General features: G+C 46.3%; 1 protein-coding gene across 4 annotated transcripts in view; it reads left to right on the top strand.

The window, feature by feature from the left end:
• Positions 1-7,753, top strand: part of ccdc88c (coiled-coil domain containing 88C) — a 257,529-nt gene extending 249,776 nt beyond the window's left edge. For all 4 annotated transcript variants that reach the window (XM_059648946.1, XM_059648947.1, XM_059648948.1 and 1 more), the window contains one exon: positions 5,093-7,753. In XM_059648946.1, the coding sequence (XP_059504929.1) occupies positions 5,093-5,986 (894 nt within the window). In that variant the 3' untranslated portion in view covers positions 5,987-7,753. The remainder of the gene's footprint in view (positions 1-5,092) is intronic.
• Positions 7,754-14,155: the final 6,402 nt, after the last annotated feature.

The following is a 14,155-nucleotide window of genomic DNA, read 5'->3' on the forward strand; positions in this document are numbered from 1 at the left end:
TTTCCTACCTACTAACCTCATCCCACCCCCTTGACCTGTCTGTCTTCCCTGGACTGACCTATCCCCTCCCTACCTCCCCACCTATACTCTCCTCTCCACCTATCTTCTTTTCTCTCCATCTTCAGTCTGCCTCCCCCTCTCTCCCTATTTATTCCAGAACCCTCACCCCACCCCCTCTCTGATGAAGGGTCTAGCCTGAAACGTCAGCTTTTTTGCTCCTGAGATGCTGCTTGGCCTGCGGTGTTCATCCAGCTTCACACTTTGTTATCTTGGATTCTCCAACATCTGCAGTTCCCATTATCTCTGATAATAATGTACTGTTTGGTTTCCTAATCACTTGCCGTAACTTTGACCTTCATGACCTCCTGGGCCTTCAGAACAACAACTTAATTCAGTCTCTCACCTTCTAAAAATGTTTTGCTTTGCCACATGATGTTACATTTACCATGTTCATGTTCATCACCCAACCTGCCCGCCTCCACAGCTTAATTTCCTACCTAACTTTGTCTTGTTGGAAAACCTGTTTTGTGTTACGCACAGTTGTCTTGTAAACATCATTAATTTAGATCATAAACAGTTGAGGCCCAGGCCCAAGCCCAAGGCAAAAGCCTTCAAGTTTTGGCTTGCTAAGGCACATGTTATCTATTTAATCTCTGATAATGGGAACTGCAGATGTTGGAGAATCCAAGATAATAAAATGTGAGGCTGGATGAACACAGCAGGCCAAGCAGCATCTCAGGAGCACAAAAGCTGACGTTTCGGGCCTAGACCCTTCATCAGAAAAGGGGGATGGGATGAGGGCCAGCCTCACATTTTATTATCTTGGATTCTCCAGGATCTGTAGTTCCCATTATCACTGATACAATTTTAACCTCACTGCGAAGCCTTTTCCAGGGATGCCTAACCTGAAGAAGTTACCCTCCTCCCACCGGACCCACCTCAGGGAATCTCTCTCCCACTGCAACTCTCTTCTAATCTCTTCAGCCTTGCTTCTTTTCTCTCCATCTTCGGTGCGCCTCCCCCTCTCTCCCTATTTATTCCAGAACCCTCATCCCATCCCCCTCTCTGATGAAGGGCCTAGGCCCGAAACGTCAGCTTTTGTGCTCCTGAGATGCTGCTGAGCCTGCTGTGTTCATCCAGCCTCACATTTTACTATTTAATCTCTGTTGTCTGTCCATTAACTAATGCTAGCTAATATAATATGATCCTATGAACCCTAATTGTGTGTAATTAGCTGTGATGTGGCACCTTATTGAATCCTTTTGGAAACCCAAATCAACTGCTTGACTAATTCTAACATCAGCTCTGCTAGTTACAACTCAAACCATGTATAGGATCCTGAGGGATCTGGGCAGGTAGTTGTGGAAACGATATTTCTACTTCTCAGAGAACCCAGAACAAGGGACGACTGATTAAAAATTATGGGTCACCTATTTAGGACAAAAATGTTGTCTCTCAAAGTTGGTTCTTTGAAGCCCTGTTCCTCAAAAGTCAGTGTGAGCAGAGCCCTTGAATATTTTCAAGGCAGAAGTCGTTAGACCTCTAAGCAAAAACATCAGATGTTGAGTAATCAGATGATCATGTTGGAAGGTGAAGCTCTATTTGGCGTAGGTACCTCTAGACATTTGTTCTAAGACTCCTTTTCGGTGATTTTGTCTCATCGAACAACCTTTGACAATCTCAGTTTAAACATGAGGACCCTTAATTGCTAATCCCAATTATCCAAGAGACAGATGCCTTAGATAACTGTGTTCAATAGCCTACCAAATCAGTCACTCTCCCATCAGTCAGTGCCAGTCACCAGTAAAAGATTGCCACTGAGAGACCTGATGACAAGCTCTGAGAATGGTGCACCTTCTTCCTGTAAATACGTTACCTTCCTCCCATTACTTTGTCACCCTCCCACCTGCTCCAGGGACTCTTTTTTTTTGGATTTGTTTCTGAGATGTGAGTGTCACCAACTAGGCCACTACCTGTCGCTCATCCCTGATTGGCCCGAGGGCTGTTAAAGGTCAGCCACATTCCTGTGGGTCTGGAGTCACATATAGATCAGACAGGATAAGGACAGCAGATTTCCTTGCCTAAGGGACTGAGTCGAATGGCTTTTACAACAACACACAATGGTTACATGGTGGCCATTTGGCTAGCTTTTTATTCATTATCATTGTTGATTGCAGGTTTCACCATCTGCCAAGGTGGGGATTTGAACCCATGCGCCCAGAACATTAACCTGGGGTTCTGAATTGCAAGTTTGGTTGCATCTGTACTCATTTTCTATTTCTGCTGTTTAGCCTTCTTTTAACAGGGCCTTGACTGGGCGGATCACCTTCTATATGAATTTGGAACAGAGGCGAGCCCCTGTCAAGCCTGCTCTGCCACTCGATAGGCACACAGCTGATCTGTTGATGTTTCACATTCCACATTCCTGCCCGCCCTCACTAACCTTAGCTTCCTGTTAGGCAGGGAAATCTATCTACCTCAGTCTCAAAAAGCATTGAATGACTCTGCCTTATGAGGCAGACGCTTCTAAGATCCCACAGCCCAACAAGAGAAAAAAATTTATCCAAAACTTTTTCCTAAAATGGTTCCCCTTAATCTTAAAACAATTCCTTCATTACAGGACTCATGCAGAAGAGGACATAATCCTTTCTGTAACCACCTTGTAAAGATCGTTCAGGATCTTACTCATGTCAAGCAAGTCACCCCTCACTCTTCTAAATGCCAGCCGGACTGCCAATTCTTGTAAAACAATCCACTCATTCCAGTTACCAATTTAGTAAACCTCCTTTGAACCTCTTCCAGTGCAATTACTGTACATCTTCCTTAAATAAGCAGACCTAAATAGCCCAGTGTTCCAGATGTGGTCTCACCAATCCCCCGTATAACCAAAATAAAACCTCCTTACTTTGATGTTAAATTTTTCTTCATAGGATTAGACAGTTCAGCTGACGGTGAAGGTGGTGGTATTGAGTCAGTGTCACCAGCCTAATGAACCAGACTATCTAGGCTAATGCTTTGGGAATATGGGTTCAATCCCGCCACAATGCTGTGTGGAATTTAATTCCCAATTACTTTAAAAAAAAATCAGAATTAAAGCCAACTCTCAATGAAGGTGATCATTTGGTTCACTTGTGCCCCTTAGGGCAGGAAATCTGCCATCCTTACCCAGTCAGGTCTACATGTGACTCCAGACCCCAGCAATGTGGTTGACTCTTAACTGCAGTCAGAAAATAGCTGAGCGAGCTACTCTATTGTATCCAAATGACTACAGTTACCAGATGGAGTGCAATGTTCCAGGAAGCAGCCCATTACCGCTTTGCAAAGGCAGTTAGGGGTGGGCAGCAAAGATTGGCAAAACCAGCGAGTTCCACATCTCTTAAAAGGATTTTTTCAAAATGTTTTCCCCTTGTCAAAAAGGAGCCTTCCCTTTCTTTCCTTCCCCCTTCCAATTTATTACTTTCTGCTTTGAGGAGGCATGAAGCTGAGGTTGTGTTTTCTAGTTCAGGGACGTGGAAAAGGCCCAGTGACGCATCGGGGGAGTTTCTCCCCAGTGCCATGGGCCAGTACTTATCTCTCAACTGACGTCACAAAAGATGAGATTATCTCCCGGGTTTTTGCATTCTGTGGCGGATTCACTATGTGCAGAATTGGCTGCTGTGGTTTTCTATGTGAAGACAGCAACTGCAGTTCAGAACTTCCTTCACCAAAATCAGGCAAAGCGCTTCCCCAGTGCAGCTACCTTCATTCCTGCAGCCTCCACCACTGTGTATCGCTGAACCTCATTCTCTCTGCAGTGACAGCTGCAATGAATACAGAAGAGAGCTCATTTTCCATTTAAAGATTTTTTAAAATCTGTTGTGACTCAGTGCGGGTGTTGGGATGACATTACACTTTGGTGACTTTCTGAGTGAAGTCAAACAGGAGTGATGCTTTGCCGCCTGGCTCAGATAGTGACCCAGGACTAAGCCCTAAAAAATGTTAAGTATCTAACCTCAGACACCGGAGTCTGGGGCAGATATAAAATAGGATTGTTTCCAATTAATTTCTGAGAATTACTGGAAAATGATACTTGGAAAATATGCCTTGCAACTCAACCAGATGTGTATTGGACTCTTCCCTCAGTTTCCTGCCATAGAGTCTCACACTAGGGGGAGGTGATGGCCTAGTGGTATTATTGCTGGACTGTTAATCCAGAAATCCAGGTAATGTTCCGGGGAACCTGTTTCGAATCCCACCACGGCAGATGATGGAATTTGAATTCAATAAATACCTGAAATTAAGAATCCAGTGATGACCGTGAATCCGTTGTTGATTGTTGTAAAAACCCATCTGGTCCACTAATGTCCTTTAGGCAAGGAAACTGCCATCCTTACCTGGTCTGGCCTACATGCGACTCCAGACCCACAGCAATGTCGTTGACTCTTTACTGCTCTCTGGGCAATTAGGGATGGGTAGTAAATGCTGCCTGGCCAGCAACACCATCATCCTGTGAATGAATAAAGAGAACATCAGCTTGTGTGAATAACCTGCATTCATGTCAACTGCAATTCAATGTGGCCCAACTGCCATGGGATCAAATCCAATACTAGAGAATTAATCACGTTATCCAAATGTATGAATGGAGCAGCATTTTCCCTCCAACTCATATCCAGTGCATTTGCTGGTATTAACTGTGGCATCTGAAAGCTGCTATGTAAATGCAACTCACAGAACACATCAGAAAACACAAAATAGAGTAGATTCTCAAATGCTGCTTCTCCTGGATGGAGTGTTGAGAGCTAAGGGTCATAGTCCCAGGGCATGTGTTCAACCACTTCACACTGGGATGAGAAAAGCCTTTGGTATGAATCATTGGAGCTGCCTAGCTCAGGGAGCAGTGGATGTATAGGGTTTTGAGTATATTCGAGGCTTAGAGTGTGGGTTTTGGATGTTAACTAGGACTATGGGCATATGTTGAGAAAGGAGAATTGAAATGGAACGTGACCTTGTTAAATGAAACTAGTGTCTCATTTCTTGTACTTTTAAGTGCATCAGCACTGAAAGTGGTCACACACTTTGTAATCCATTCTTTCCGACTTTCTTTTAATTTCAGGTCAGCATACGAGATGAATTGCTGAGTGATTACTTTAAGAAGAGAAGTGAGCCGGCAATGATTAGCGCACATCCCGGCAGGAAGGAAATAGCTAAAGTGCCAACCAGCCACGTTTTGCCTGTTCCAAAGAAAATGTCTGACCCTCGTGTGCCTGTGGCTCAACTGCAGCCCAGCCCCTCCTCCCAGCCAGTGGCTCCCATCCACAGCAACGCTCCCAAGCTGAGAGAGAAGGTGCCGCAAGCCCGGAACCCGTCCCTGGGAAATGCCAGGAGCTGCTCACTGACCCGGGCACACAGCCTGGCATCGGCCGATGGACTGAGGTCCAGCTGCCCAGACCAGCGGGAGGCTCAGCATCATCTGATGGCGGAGGCCCCTCCACTGAGTGGGACCAGCAGCTGGAGATCCACCGGCGACTGCAGGAGTGGGGGGACGCCACATGAGAGACCGCAGTCAGCCAGGCCACTGGGCTCTCACCCGGCAGTCAGCATCAGCTGCCGGACCCTAGACCCCAGGCGCCTCTCCCTGGCCCCCCCGAAGGACGAGAAATGCCTTGCCCTCCCTCAGCACTCTGCCAGCTCCCTCAGAAATGGCGGAGGGCCATGTGTTTCACCTGGGACCCCACCTGCCACCACGGCGCGTGCCGGGGACATGGCCCTTGTCCCTCCCGTACGGGCCAGCTCTCATCAAAGCAATGATCTGAAAGGGCGGGGCCAGAGACTGTGTGGGGATTTGGAGGCTGCCCCTGGACAGAGCAGAGCTCCTGACTACATTGACCCTGCAACCAGAGCAGACGATGTGAGCAAAAGGGGTGGAGGGGGGGCTAAGACTTCTTCAGGCTCTCCTGATGCCGGTGATGACCAGCAGACCGTGTGGTATGAGTATGGCTGTGTGTGAAAACCTCTCTCCACCAGATGATGTGCCACTTTTATATCAGCTTCGAAGCAGAAGAGTCCTTTGCTGTTCCCGATACTTCAAGGATGAAGCAAACAGGTTTATCGCAACACTGCATGAACACAAAGGCAATCTACACTCAGGTTCGAATCGCAATGATTTTGAAAATAAAATCCACGTTTTTACATTCTGTTGAAATGGACCCATTCTTGGGGAACCGAAGGCAAAACGTAGCCCCCATTGATTCTCCTTGATTGTGCATTTCCTTCTGCTCCTTGCTATTTAGCTGAGCCATTGACTGGTTCTGTCTCCCTTGAGTTAGCTTCTACTGCTTCAGTGGGCAAGGAAGGCATTGTTGTACAAAGTGGTGACGTGTAATATTTGAAGAGTTTAGTTTCCAGAGAAGCACCTTTTAACAAGCTCCGAGTGTCTTCCTACAGAAATCACAGAATCTCCCATCTCAGCACGAGGCTATTCAGCCCCTTCTCATTGTGCCAACCTTTGGAAAAGCTCCTCTCCCTAAACCGCTGCACACTTTTTGCTTCCCCCTTGAAAGTTACAATCAGAGTTTATTTTCAGACCAGCTATTCCGCCACATCAGGTTCTGATGCTGGTTCTTTAGCCAATTCCTCGGAATCTGTGTCCTTTAGTTACTGAGTTCCTGCCCACAGAGACAAATTTCTCCTCATTTCCGTGATCAGAAATCTCTCTACGCCTTTCAAAAATATGTTTACACTGCATCAGAGTCTGAGCCCTGGACTCGAATGTGGGTACACACCTAGAGAGAGGTATGGGAGCACTGTCTGAGCTGGCACAGTGGCCAGGGCATAGCCAGTGGGAAGGACACCCCACAGGTTGGGACAAGGTAACTATTCTGTCCACTACATGCTGCCCGTCAGCAACTGCCAACTAACCACCTTCAAAGGTTGGGAAGCAGAAAATGCCTCTGGCAGTAAATCTTAATGGATCAGGGAGAGGAGACCTCACTTTGCAAATGCTGCACATATTGCCACTTAGCTGCCCTGTACATACTAGTGCTGGTGCTTCTGTCTCTGCATTCTGTAAATAAATGTAAATGGCACCAATATCAGATTCTTTATGCATTGTTGGTCCTGAAATCCTGCACAATTTTGCTTTTACAAAATGATGGTGTTTAAGCTGTACAGTTCAGAAGGACTGTTTTCTCTGTGCACAAGAACTGCAGCTAGTGGTTTAAGCTCTGGCCTGTACCACCAGTGTTCTCTCTCTCATTGGTCACAGCCCTGATCAAATCTCATATTGTTCTGGTTTTTCATTTTCTTAAGGTTTGTATTTTTTTGCTCTGGGAAAGGAAACTGTGTTGTTTTGTTTCCAAGTGTTTGTCCGATTGATTTTCAATTGTAAATTTAAGTACGGACCAAATTTGGGATTAAATAGGAACACTGGAAAAGCAACAGAGAGACTTGTCACGTTGGCTTCTGTCTCTTTCTTGTTCAAACAACTGATTTATTCTGGAAGAATTCGTTTACTGAGAGAGGGTGATGAATGAATAAAATAAATGGTTGAATATCTTTGCTCATTATAAGAATCTAATGAAGCTCTCCAAGGAATAGAAACTGGCTGTTGTGTTGTACATTTCCTTTTGTAGATATGGTTTTGAGGATGGATCTTGATGTAATTAGTTTTGTCAATATTTGCTGGCCTTGGAGATACAGATTGATGGAGTGTAATGTTGAAAATGTACCTTTTCAAACTAACGTTTAATTCTTTGTAATAAATATTATGAAATCATCCTTTCTCCAATAGACAGGCATTATTTGGGAGCAGAGTGGGGTTTGGCTGGGTGGGGTGCTCTGCATGTGATGGTATTCTCACATCTGCATCTGCAGGTGATAGGAATCACGGATAAGTAAGGAGCTGGGATAATCATTGGTATGGTGCATCTTGTAGATGGTGTACACTACTGCGATCTCGATGGTGTACAGAGTGAATAGAATCTGTAAACTGTGGAAGTTGGCCATTCGACCCATCAAGTCTAACCTCTGAAGAGCATCCCATCAGGCCCACCCCATCCTTGAAAGTCCCATAGCCAACCCTTCAAGCCTGCACATCCCCAGACACTATGGGCAATTTAACATGGCCAATCCACCTAACCTGGGAGAAAACCAGAGCACCCAGAGGAAATCCACACAGACACAGGGAGAATGTGCAAATTCCACACAGACAGTCCCCCAAGAATGGAAGGGAACATGGGTCCCTGGCACTGTGAGGCAGCAGTGCTAACCACTGAGCCACCATGCCAATTGAGTTAGGACGTAACTCAAATCATATAACAGGGAGGCGGGTTCACGTGGTGTTATCACTGGACTATTAATGCAGACACTCAGCTAATGTTCTGAGGTCCCAGGTTCGAATCCCACCACAGCAGATGGTGGAACTTGAGTTCAATTAATAAAAATCTGGAGATGAAAATCTACAGATGACCATTAATCCATTTTCAGTTGTTGGTAAAACCCAACTGGACGACTAATGTCCTTCAGGTAAAGCAATCTGCCATCCTAACCTTGTCTGGTCTACTTGTAACTCCAGACCTGCAGTAATGTGGTTGACTCTCAACTGCCCTCTGAAATGGCTCAGCAAGCCACTCAGTTGTTTCAGTCGCTATGAAATTTCAACAAAGAAATGAAACTGGACAGACCAACTGGGATTAGCCTACGCACCAGAAAAGACAATGGCAGGAACAGTCCCGTAAACCCTGCAAAATCCTCCTCACTAACTTCTGGGGGTTAGAGCCAAAATTAGAGCCAACTGTCTTACAGACAGTTCAAGCAACAGCCTGACATAGTCACACTCACAGAGTCATACCTTACAGACAATGTCCCAGACACCACCATCCCTAGATAAGTCCTGTGCCACCAGCAAGTCGGACCCAGCATAGGTGGTGGTACATAGTCAGTCACCATGTACTGTCCTCCCCCGGCTAATGGAACTGTATTCTTCTGTATTGAGCAACAGTTGGAAGAAACAGGAGGGTGGTAGAAATAAAAACTGTACCCTGTGAGGAGGATTTCAACGTTCTCTACCAATTTCTTCGCCTTCACCCTGGCTTGTGGGCATGGTTGGCTGACCAGTGTTTATTGCCCATCCTTGGTTGCCCCTTCAGGAGGTGGTGATGAGCTGCCACCTTGAGCTGCTGCTGTAGGTTGACCCACAATGCCCTTAGGGAGGGGATTCCAGAATTTTGATCCAAGAGTGGCTCAGCAGCAGTTCTACTGATCTAACTGGTCCAGTCCAAAAGGACATCGCTGCTTGACTGGGTCTGAGGCAGGTGGTGAGGTAAGCAACAAGAGGGAAAAACATACTTAACTCTGATGAAGGGTCTAGGCCCAAAACGTCAGCTTTTGTGCTCCTGAGATGCTGCTGGGCCTGCTGTGTTCATCCAGCCTCGCATTTCGTTATCTCGGATTCTCCAGCATCTGCAGTTCCTATTATCACGAACCTCATCCTTACCATCTGGCCATGACGGTATTGGTAAAAGTGACCATTGCACAGTCCTTTTGGAGACCAAGTCCCGACTTCACATTGAGAACAACCTCCATCGTGTTGTGTGGCACTGTCACTGTGCTAAATGGGACAGGCTTCACACAGATCCAGCAACTCAAGACTGGGCATCCATGAGGCACTGTGGGCCATCAACAGCAGCAGAACTGAACTCCAGCACAATTTGTAACCTCATGGCCCGGCATATCCCCCACTCAATGGTTAACTGAACAACGCTTGTTCAATGGAGAATGCAGGAGGGCATGCCAGGAGCAGCACCAGGCATACCTGAAAATGAGGTATCATCCTGATGAAGCTACCAAACAGGATGACTTGCACACCAAACAGTGAAAGCGGCAAGTGATAGACAGAGCTAAGTGATCCCACAACCAACGGATCAGATCTATGCTCTGCAGTCCTGCCACATCCAGTAATGAACAGTGGTGGATGATTCTGGAACTCGCTGGAGGAGGAGGCTCCACAATTATCCCCATCCTCCACATCAGTGATGGTATGGGAAAGTATTTAACTGGGGGAGGGGGAATTATCATGCTATCAGGCAAGAACTGCGGAGCATAAATTGGGAACAGATATTCTCAGGGAAATGCACAACAGAAATGTAGAGGTTGTTTAGGGAGCATTTGCTGTGAGTACTGGGTAGGTTTGTCCCACTGAGACAAGGAAGGGATAGTAAGGTGAAGGAGCCTTGGATGACAAGACATGTGGAATATCTAGTCAAGGGGAAGAAGGAAGCTTACTTAAAGTTGAGGAAACAAGGATCGGAGAGAGCTCTAGGGAGTTACAGGGTAGCCAGGAAGGAACTGAAGAGTGGACTTAGGAGAGCTAGAAGGGGATATGAGAAGGCTTTGGCAGGTAGTATGAAGGAAAGCACCCCAAAGCATTCTATACTTATGTGAGGAACAAGAGGATGGCCAGAGTGAGGGTGGGGCCAATCAGGGATAGTGGAGCTAACGTGTGTGGAGTCAGAGGAGGTAGGAGAGGTCCTTAATGAATACTTTGCTTCAGTATTCACCAGTGAGAGGGACATTGGCGTTTGTGAGGACAGCATGGAACAGGCAGATATGCTCAGATAGGTTGATGTTAGGAAGGAGGATGTGTTAGAAAATTTGAAAAACACAAGGATAGATAAGTCCCCTGAGCCATGTGGGATGTACCCAAGGTTCCTATGGGAAGTGAGGGAAGAGATTGCTGCCCCTTTCGCAATGATCTTCGTGTCCTCACTATCCATTGAAGTAGTACAAGATGATTGGAGGGTGGCAAATGTTATTCTTTTGTTCAAGAAAGGGAATGGGGATAATCCTGGGAAATTACTTGCGTGTTGGGCAAATTATTGGAGAGGATTCTGAGAGATAGTGTTTATTATTATTTGGAAAAGCACAGTTTGATTAGAAATAGTCAGCGTGGGCTTTGTGAGGGGCAGGTCATGTCTCACAAACCTTACTGAATTCTTTGAGGATGCGACAAAACACAGTGATAAAGATAGAGCAGTGGATGTGGTGTATATGGATTTTAACAAGGCATTTAATAAAGTACCCCATGGTAGGCTAATTTGGAAAGTAAGGAGGCATGGGATTCAGAGAAATTGGTCTGTTTGGATACAGAATTGGCTGCCCAATAGAAGACAGTGGGTGGTAGTAGATGGAAAGCATTCAGCCTGGCTCGGTGACCAGTGGTGTTCCACAGGGATCTGTTCAGGGCCCTCAGCTCTTTGTGATCTCTATAAATGACTTGGATGAGGAAGTGGAAGGGTGGGTTAGTAAGTTTGCTGATGACATGAAAGTTGGTGGAGTTGTGGATAGTGTGGAGTTGAAGGTTGCAATGGGACATTGACAGGATACAGAGGTGGGCACAGAAGTGGCAGATGGAATTCAACTCAGAAAAGTGTGATGTGATTCATTTTGGAAGGTTGAATTTGAATGCAGAATACAGGGTTAATGGCAGGATTCTTGGCATTGCGGAGGAATAGAGGGACCTTGGGGTCCACGCCATAGATCCCTCAAATTTGCCACCTAAGTTGATAGGGTTCTTCAGGAGGCGTATGCTGTGTTGGCTTTCATTGGCAGGGCAATTGAGTTTAAGAATTGCGAGGTTATGCTGCAATTCTATAAAACCTCGGTTAGACCACATTTGGAATATTGTGTTCAGTTCTGGTTGCCTCATTATAGGAAGGATGTGGAAGCTTTAGAGAGGGTGCAGTGAAGACTTACCAGGATGCTGCCTGGACGGGACAGCGGGTCTTAAGAGGAAAGGTTAAGGGAGCTAGGGCTTTTTTCATTGGAGTGAAGAAGGATGAGAGGTGACTTGATACAGGTGGACAAGATAAGGAGAGGCATAGATAGAGTGGATAGTCAGAAACTTTTTCCCAAGGGCAGAAATGACTATTATGAGGGGGCATAATTTTAAGGTGATTGGAGGAAGGTGTAGGGGAGATGTCAGAGGTAGGTTCTTCACACAGAGAGTAGTTGGTGCATGGAATGCGCTGCCGGCAGTGGTAGTGGAGTCAGACACATTAGGAACATTTAAGCTGCTCTTGGATAGGCACATGGATGATAGTAAAATGAAGGGTACGCAGGGTAGTTTATAGTAGGATGATAGGTTCGCAAAACATAGTGGGCTGAAGGGCCTGTACTGTGCTGTTGTATGTTCTATTTTCAGTGCAGATGATAAGACAGAAAAATTTGCAGCAATCTTCAGCCAGAATGGATGATCCATCTCAGTGTGCTCCTATGGCCCCTACCGTTATAAGAGGCTAGTCTTCAGCCAATTCAATTGGCTCACGTGATATCTTGAAACAGTTGGAGACACTGGATACTGAAAAGGCTACAGGCCCTAACAACATTCCAGCAACAGTACTGAAGACTTGTGCTCCAGAACTTGCCGCTCTCTTAGCCAAGTACAGTTATAACACTGGTATCTACCCGGCAATGTGGAAAATTTGCCCAAGTATGATCTATGTATAAAAAGCAGGACAAATCCAACCTGACCAATTACCACCCCCATCAGTCTCCTCTCGACCATCAGTAAAGTGACGGAAGGTGTCAGTAACAGCGCTATCAAGCAGCACCCGCTCAGCAATGACCTGCTCAGTGACACCCAGTTTGGATTCTGCCAGGGCCACTCAGCTCCTCTCCCCATTACAGTCTTGGTTCAAACATGGACAAAAGAGCTGAATTCCAGAGGTGAGGTGAGAGTGACAGCCTTTGATCCCAAGGCTGCATTCGACCGAGTGTGGCATCAAGGAGCCCCAGAAAAACTGGTATCAACTGGTATCGGGGGCAAACTCTCCGGTGTTTGGAGTCATAGGAAGATGGAGATGGAACACATAAGAAGATGGTCGCAGCTGCTGGAGGTCAGTCATCTCAGCCCCAGGACATGTCTGCAGGAGTTCCTCAGGGCAGTGTCCTCAGCCCAACCATCTTCAGCCGAGCCATCTTCCCTCCAGCATTTGGTTGAAAGTAGGAATGTTCGCCAATGATTTGCACAATGTTCAGCACCATTTGCGACTCTTCAGATACTGAAGCAGTCTGTGTTCAAATGCAACAAGATCTGGGCATGCCCAGACTTGGGTTGACAAGTGGCAAGTAATATTCATGTCACACAAATGCCAGGCAATGATCATCTCCAATAAGAGACAATCTAACCACCCTCCCTTGACATTCAATGGTGTCACCATCACTGAATCCCCCACTATCAACATCCTGGGGATTACCATTGACCAGAGACTCAGCTGGACTCATCACATAAACACAGTGGCTACAAGAACAGGTCAGAGGCTAGGAATACTGTACTAAGTAACTCATCTCTTCATTCCGCAAAGCTATTCACCGTGTGCAAGACACAATCAGGAGTGGGATGGGATACTCCCCACTTGCCTGGATGGGTGCAGCCCCAACAACACTCAAGAAGTTTAACACCATCCAGGACAAAGCATCCCACTTGACTGGCACCACATCCACAAACATCCCACTCCCTCCACCACCGACGCTCAGTAGCAGCAGTGTATACTATCTACACTGCAGAAATTCACCAAAATCTCAGACAGCGCCTTCCGAACCCATGACCAGTTCCATCTAGAAAAACAAGGGCAACAGATATATGGGAACACCACCCCCTGCAAGTTCCCCTCCAAGCCACTCTCCATCCTGGCTTGGAAATATATCACCGTTCCCTCACTGTCACTGAGTCAAAATTCTAGAAAAACCCTCCCTCAGCACAAGAACTGCAGTGGTCCAAGAAGGCTGCTCACTAACAATTTCTCAAGGGCGACTAGGGAGAGGCAATAAATGCTGGGCCCAGCCAGCAACACCCATGCCCCATGCGTAAATAAAGAGAAAAGATCCTGCAGGGACTTGAGCAGAATTCGCAGGCACAGTTTGAAAAATAAGGAGCTGCCTATTTAAAACTGAGATAGGGAAATATTTTTCTCTGAGGGTTGATATTCTTTGTAATTCCTTTCCTGAAAAGGCATTGGCTAAATATTTTTAAGGCAAAGGGAAATAATTTTTTTAGCCTATTTTTCTAATCAACTTGTACCGAGATGTTGTTACACATCTCTGAAGCCGGTGGCACTTGTACCTGCGCCCATTGGTCCAGGGGTAGGGACAATACCATTCTACCACATGAGGGCCCCCA

The sequence above is a fragment of the Stegostoma tigrinum genome, chromosome 10, assembly GCF_030684315.1.
Source record: "Stegostoma tigrinum isolate sSteTig4 chromosome 10, sSteTig4.hap1, whole genome shotgun sequence".
In the NCBI taxonomy this organism is placed as follows: domain Eukaryota; kingdom Metazoa; phylum Chordata; class Chondrichthyes; order Orectolobiformes; family Stegostomatidae; genus Stegostoma; species Stegostoma tigrinum.